The following is a 7,970-nucleotide window of genomic DNA, read 5'->3' on the forward strand; positions in this document are numbered from 1 at the left end:
GCCGACCTTAGTGTTTGCTATTTGGAATTGACGTCAACTTGCGTCGACCATGTTAAATCTTGGTTTCTGTTTAGTAATTAATTATTAAAAAAAATTACTTCATGTCCTTGGAGAAAAAAGTTATGTTATAACAGAATGCACGTGGATTGCACAACAAATACTACATGTGAACCATTCTTCTTCCTGGCTCAAGATATGCTCTTATCTAAATCTCCATTATCAATATCAATTTGAAACAAATCTCTTGTATTTATTTTTCAGATCAATTAATACATCAATAATATTAAAATCCATTAACAAACGATGACTTACTCGTTATTGCCAAGGCACGTCCAAAATAAGAACCAAGACACAATTTCCCTAACCCTATTTCTTAAATAAGTAACATTTTTGATTCCAAACCTACCCATGAACTAAGATCAAAGGTTACATTTTTGTAATTAAAACACAAACAAGTAATAACTCTGGAGACAATTACCAGTACCTTTGCTAGATCAGGAACAAAACAATTTGGAATTTCTCATAGAAAAATTGATGTATGTTCTTTCTCATTGATCTTTGTTGATACCCCAAAACTGGGAGAAGGTTATAATGATAATTACACCCTTGAAATAGCAAAAGACACGCTAAAATTGAGAGATGAAGAGTACGGTAGTTGAGATTAAACAGACGCAGAATAGTGAGGAGTGTTCTTTGCCTGGTCAAGTCAGTCGCATGGAGAAAAGGGGAGTGACAGGCGCAAAATGGTGCAGGGTATTCTGTGCCGGCACATATCGATGGTGTAGGACTGGAGGGAGATGAAGGAGTGAGAGGCGCAGAATGGGATGGAGTATGCTGCTCCTGCACGAGCGAGTCACACACAGACTGAAGGAATTGGCAGGCGTAGAATTGGATGGAGTATTCTGCCTCTGCATGAGCGAATGACACATATGGAAGTGGGTGACAAGTGCAAGGTTGGCTTGAGCGTTTTGCGCATCTGTGAGCTGGGGCTGAGAAGAAGCGAAGATGAGAAGGTCAAGCGTTATATGCCTATGGCGACCCGTGTCGCTGCGTATGAGGAAGTTGTCCTGGAGAAAAAATGGAGTATTCGTTCCTTAGGTAAGAGAGTGCCGATAGCTAGAAGGTCCCCGTCGTGGATAGCCCCGATCCAAAGATGAAGACGCCTCGTAGTAACAAAAGCATCAAAGACACGTGTACGGATTCGACATATCAAAGTGATGAAGAAGTCAAGATTGTACACATGTACGACATTAGAGGATCCAAGGAGATTTAAGAATGCTATAAATACCCATCTCTGAGGATTAATAAACCCAACCTTGGTTGTGTAATCTTAGCATTGTACTATTTTCTGGACCAAATTTATTCTCTTTCCACTTTTGTATAATCCAGAGGTTGATCCTCTTAAATTTATCCCATTTTACAATCTTCCTAAACCAACCAACAATACCAACACCATTTTCGATTTTCAGAGAAATTAACCAAAGGTTTTAGGTTATACTTTTTTATTTTATTTTATAATTTTTTTTCCCCAAACACTAAATTGAATCTTGATCATAACCCGATTCGATTAAAACACATTAACCAATTGTAGTTAAGAAAACCATTCACATCATCTTTCTTCAGTATCCTTAAATTCAATATGTTGCTCAATAATTCTGAAGACGATGAATATAAAATGAACGGTTTTGATATTTGGGGTTTCTTTCTGTATGGATTGAAAAATGAAAAAAGAGATGAAGATGGTTTTGAGATTCGAGGTTTCTTTGTATGTGATTTCAGAGAATGAGGGGAGAAGATGGTTCTGAGATTTGGGGTACCGATCAAATAAAAAAAAAGAAAAAAAAGGGTTTTTTTTTTTTTTTTGAAAAGGAGGCAAACCTCATGCATTAACTTACTTCATAAGTGTTACATGACTGACTCTATTGACAATTGAGATTACAATCATTAAAACAGTTTCAAAATCTAAGCTATCACCTTCAAGACTTTGGACTCTCCACGGAGCAGATAATTCAACCATTACAACCAATTTCAAATTCAAAAACAATTAAATGGGTAAAATGTCCATGTTCAGATTTTTAGAAACAAAACCAAATAATTCAAAATTATTGCACAAGGTAAGGATGTACGGGTCAGAAAAAGATCCATCAATTTCTCAAGGTTTTTCTTTCCTATCCATATATCTTCCTTGTATCGGTAAAAAAATTAATGTCTCTTTTTTCATCTTCCCATAAATCTTATGCTAATATAGCATATAACGCAAAAAGATAACATGAAATCATTTTCTATTCATAATTACCGAGTATGAATAAATCAAATAGATAAACTGACGATCGTTACAAACATCTTCTCCAAGAAACTAAAAAAGACACTGGCATTACATTGTTTTCTTGAAAGTATTATATGAAGCAATTACATTACAATTAGTGGTGGTCTGGTGATAGGGCCCCGTAAGTATTTTGGGTGAAAACTTGATCCACTACTCATAAACACGGAAAGGAACCCACCAATGAGTAGTGCTGACATGCAGGCGATTTTAGGGCGATTTTTCTAGGTTTGAAATCTTCAAAAATTTGTCATGGTGGGAGGGAATCCATCTCATTGTCTACCATCCTCGTCTGTTAATCCATCTAACAATGGTGTATGTTCTTCAAAATATCATGAGGCTAGCTTTTATTTGGAAGATTTTCCAATTCTTCAAAGGAATGGGGCCTCTTCATCTGCAAAGGGGATCTGGTGATTGGGAACTCATGTGCTAATCATCAAAACAACATTGTTTCAACTAAGAGCACTGGGAATATCATAGGGATGGATGGAAATTCTATTTCTTCCTTGAATGGTGTTACAGGAGATAATTCAAACCCTAATTTTTCATCAGGAAATTCATGGGTTTTGGGTTAATACCTAACCCTAACTCTAATGAGTGGAGGTCTTTATTTCCGATGCCTCAAGTGGTTCCTATTCAGCCCATGATGAAATTCACCTCTCCATCTGAGGTTAATGGAAAACTAATTTTTGCTGCACAAGCTGGAAACTTCTTAGAAGGCATAAAACAGTGTGAAGAACTAGTTGTTCCTTTCTCTATAGGGAAGCGCTTATCATTTTTAGCTGTTCAAGTCGCAGTAAGAAAACCATGGAAGCTAATGAAGGAGTTTAGTACCAAGTTACATGGAGGTTGTGCTTTTATCTTCAAGTTTTCTGATCCTGAGGATCGTTTGAAAGTGCTTGAAAATAGTTCTTTTTACATCTCAAACCAACTATTTACTTTAAGACCTTGGTCAAATATGCTTGAAAATTCTATCTCTAGCATTAAGTCAGTTCCAAATTGGGTATGTATTTATGGGGTTCCACTGCATATGTGGAACAATGATGGGTTGATCTTGATATCCAGCTATCTAGAAAAACTATTACTAGCTGATGTACTCTCAAGCATACAAGATTAGCTTATGCTAGAATATGAATAAAAATAGAGATTGAGTTTGCTTTCCCTACTATCATACCACTTCTGATAGATGAAAAAATATATATGGAGCTACCCGTGGAATACAATTGGAAACCTCTATGATGCGGCAATTGTAAGGTCTTTGGTCATGCAACTAAGAATTGTGTTAGGAAAAAGAAGACTAGATGGACAACAAAAAGATCTAGGAATATACATTTGGAACCAACCAAAGGGGATGTAAACGTGGACGAAGGAGGCAATGTTAGCGCAGGTCAGGGTACAATCACTAGTTAAGTTAGTGAATTTAATGGTCCAAATGATTTGAAGGATGGGGAGTGTAACACCCCGTGTTTTTACCATGGGCATGCGCGTAGATGCGTCATGGAAAGAGATGAAGCTTCATCTCAAGCTCCGTTGTATGTTAAGAGGAACATTGGCGTAGATCTAATATTAATATGGTGCCAAGTAAGGCGCATTACGAGGATATATTGGCCAAGGGACAATATCACACAAGAGGGTACAAGTTGTAAGATGTATTGGCCAAGAGCCATTCTCGCACCAAAGGTGCTTCAGGCCAATTGGGTGGCTGGTCTAGAATAAAGTAGCGCCAAAATGGTGCATTACGCAGGTCATTGGCCTATGGACAATACCGCAACATGTCATAGCAGTCTGGGATTGGCAATGTACAACCATCACGGCTGGATATTGGAGTGGCCTATGTGCCAATACATCCATCATAGCCCTTCACTGGACCTGGCTCAGGAAATGTTCTGCCATCATGGTCGGACATTGGAACTGGCATGTGAGCCAGAACTGATTGAACATCCATCACGGCCGTACATTGCAGTTGTCCAGGGTGCTAATGTGCAACCATCACGAACTTGGACTTAATGAATGATTTTTTCTCCCTTAATCTATGTTATAAAAATGTATTTAAAACATATATAGGGAGGGGTAATTGGTTGAAGGTGCATATGCGGAACATGCACCAAGTAAGCTTTATAGCTTGCCGAAAGACTATAAATGATGCTTAGGCCTCATTTATAGTTGTGTAGCCTTGACAATGGAGCATATTGAGCATGGGCATCACTATGCCATGCCGCAGACCAAATAATATGCATCACTTGGATGAATTTTGACGGAACGACCTACACTGACTAGGACATTATCATTATTGCTTAGCCACGGCCTTGCAAACGAGTTGTCTTAAGCAATTGTCCCTTCGAAGATGAATTACGATCAGTGCTTGGTCCCTTTAGAGTAGGGAAGGGTACGTAGGCAGCCGCAATGAGTTGCAGCATTTCCGATCCAACACTTTGTCGTTCATATCATCTAATTTAGAGATGATTGCGGCATCCTGGCCTCTCATATCGTCTGACTCGGCAGTTCGATGCAATAGATGATTGTGGCCAAAATTTATGAGGAAGTTGCATTCTATTCCTTGAATGCTCATACTTCCTATCAAGGCGTTCGACTTAGGCATGTGCCAATGAAGCATTGGGCATGACCTCGAAAGTAAGCTACATCGATATGCAAGTTAGCGGAGCTTCAATAAGCCTAAGGAAAGTACGTCATGAGGTCTGCAAAGGCTTATGTATAAGTGCAAGGTATGCCTTATGCGTGGACAAGACTCGGAAGCCAGTGATGCATGCAAGGTGCATCAGTCATAGCCTTCATGGATTTAAACCCTTTGAAGAACGAGGGCAAGTTAGAACGGTGTGGGAGCTAAGTTAGCTGCATCATGCCCCACAAGCATGTTTGCAAGGGAAAACGAACGTGCATTTGCGTAGATTTAAAGTCTGGTAAGTAGCATCATCATGACGCATCAGGGGAGTAATGGCCTGCACCACCAGGTACGCCAGGAGGAATTTTCCAGTCCGCCACATGGAGGGTGAGACAATTGCTAAGGGTAAAGATCAGCACAAGGACACAAATGTTTCTAGTGGAAAGGTTATGTCCATAAGAATCAATGGAGGTAACAACATTGAGGAGCAAGTGGATCGAGGTAATGGAAGTCCAGACAATACCCATTTGGATGCATTGACTGCATCGAATGTAACTGTTAGTCAGCATGTGAGAGTTGTTGAAATATCATCTGTGGATGCAGGGAATGAGTTAACTGAACCATGTGTTACTGCATTGGATTTGAGTTCTAATGTAGGAAATAAGGTTGTTTTAGTTTCATCTCCAGGTGAATGGACTGAAGTCCGAGCGAAGAATAAAACCATCTGCAAGCAGGGGTCTCCTAAAAAGAACCCTTTATGGTGTACGGTGACTTAACAATAGAAAGAAGGTTTCCTATTAATAGAACCAAAGAGTCCGCAATAAAGAAGACTAATGTATCAAGTGCATCATTAGTGGCAGGAAGTAGGGAAAAGGGAGTAATCACCATTCCTTCTAAACTGAATAATGATAGAGCATCAACAATGCAATCCAGTCCCTCTAATTTGAATGGAAATAATTATTTAATAAAGAGCATGGTAGAATGAGTTACGGTTGAAGACTATTCTAAGGATGGAGATTTTTCTAATAGTGATTCTGCAAAAAGAACCAGTTACCTTTCTCGCGAAGAAAAAGCCCTTAACAGGACTCGGAGATAACTTGTAAGACTGAAAATGGAGAGTCTGGATCAGAATTGTAACAAAATGTTGGGAAGAGGTCTTAGAACCCAAACTAAAAATTCTTAATTAGTTTTTTTTTTTTTTTTGTGGTTGCTGCCTGTTAGCTTGTCTTGCTGTGGGCTTCTTAGTCTCACAACTGTGTACCGTTTAGGCGCCTCTCATCTTGTATCATTTTTCCTTTTTATTAAAAAATTACCCTTTTAAGTCAAAAGAATAAATAAAATGAAATTGAGTTTCGTGTTTTCTATTATAGATGGTAGAACATGTACCTAGCGAAAACCCGCTTCCCTTCGCATAAAAAAACATATCATTGGGGAGTTTACATCAAAGGGATTTGGTCGGATCTTAAAATGCTAAATTAAAACTTTAAATTCTAATGCGGCTGATCTATACTGTTTAGCCGCCTCCTAATTATATAAGATTATCAATTATGGGTTTAGTTCATACTAAAGCGGGTGTATGCCACAAGGTCTTCGATGACAATTTTGATGATTAGAACTTAGATGCAATGTATATACGCTCACATAGTATTTAACTATTGCAATGTTTTGTCTATAATGTTTAGCAAGTTCAAGAAAAAACACTAATTTGTCATGAATCAGTTGTATCACATTAACAAATTTGATACGTACGTTTCATATTACAAATTTTCAACCATGTGTCACTAATCAAAACAGGTCGATCGACAATTAAGGGATAGCTTGGTCGCCACGGATTGAAAGAAATGAAATTGTCATTATGAAGCCGGATTTGTAAATGTCATTGACAAACATGAAATCGAAAAAAAAGTCGTGTAATCATTTTTTTTCTGTACATGGTTAAAATGTTCAAGCAATCAAGCCTGTCTTAAACTGTGAACAAAGTCTGAACTGTAAATGCTTAAATTTTGCAGAATTTGAAGACTAATGAGCTAAATTTTAGCAGCACTTTGTGGATTCTACGACTTCAGATATCACCTTTGTAGTTTGTAATTAAACTTGTTATAGAAGTCTTTCTCTTTCTTTCCCCCCTCAGTGAGCAAGCGAAAATCTATTTTGGTAGTTTATATAGCTAACATGTCAATGAATATGTCATGGAGGTGCATATATGATTCTGGTTGCAGCGTACTACCTAATTTAAGTTATTTAACAGATGTATGCATTGGTTAATGAAAACTAGCTGAAGTTCCATCTCACCATGAAAGTTGATTGACCAAAACTACTAAAGGGTCAGCCTAGAGTTCTAGACCACTTTAAGAACTACATTGAGCCTTTACAGTTTTTAGTAGCCTTTACTGATTTGAACTTTAAAGATTTAAAACATATCAAAAGTTGATAACTACTGGACGATCCACAAAAGAAGAACAAAAAGGCCTTTCGAAGACGAGAAAAGGGATGACAAGAATAGACATAAAACACCGATTTTATTGACTTCAATAGAAAATCATACACATTAATCCTAATTATTTTCGGTGCTTCTTGATCATCTAATACCCACATATATGAATGTACAGACTGTTACTAATAATTGTATATTTGACTTGACTAATACTTGTTTAACATTTGCACATGTCGCTTAGTTAGTTAGAATAGAGATGTTTTATAAATAGGTATGGCAATTAGACATAATTCACAGCAAGCACTAAAACCAAATAGATTCACTATTGAATTAGTTCATCACTTCTCAAGTCTTATTGATCATGGCTTACTCTTCTTCATCTTCTTCTTGGCCATTCTTTTTCTTTCTTCTAGTATCATCGCTGTGCATGTTTGGCATGAACATTAGTACAACAACTGCTCAGTTATCTCCAAGTTTCTATTCGAGCAGTTGCCCTAATGTTCTCTTTACCATCCAAAATGCAGTACTGACTGCAATTTCAAATGAACCCAGAATGGGAGCTTCTTTATTGCGTCTACATTTTCATGACTGTT

General features: G+C 37.7%; 1 protein-coding gene across 1 annotated transcript in view; it reads left to right on the forward strand.

Moving 5' to 3' along the window:
* The first annotated feature begins 7,690 nt into the window (after positions 1 to 7,690).
* The window catches only part of LOC113322360 (cationic peroxidase 1-like), a 4,524-nt gene continuing 4,244 nt past the window's right edge, over positions 7,691 to 7,970 (forward strand). Inside the window, exon 1 of the mRNA XM_026570433.1 lies at positions 7,691 to 7,806. Coding sequence (XP_026426218.1) covers positions 7,739 to 7,806 — 68 coding nt within the window. The 5' untranslated portion in view covers positions 7,691 to 7,738. The remainder of the gene's footprint in view (positions 7,807 to 7,970) is intronic.

This window comes from Papaver somniferum, chromosome 11 (assembly GCF_003573695.1).
Source record: "Papaver somniferum cultivar HN1 chromosome 11, ASM357369v1, whole genome shotgun sequence".
Lineage (NCBI taxonomy): Eukaryota > Viridiplantae > Streptophyta > Magnoliopsida > Ranunculales > Papaveraceae > Papaver > Papaver somniferum.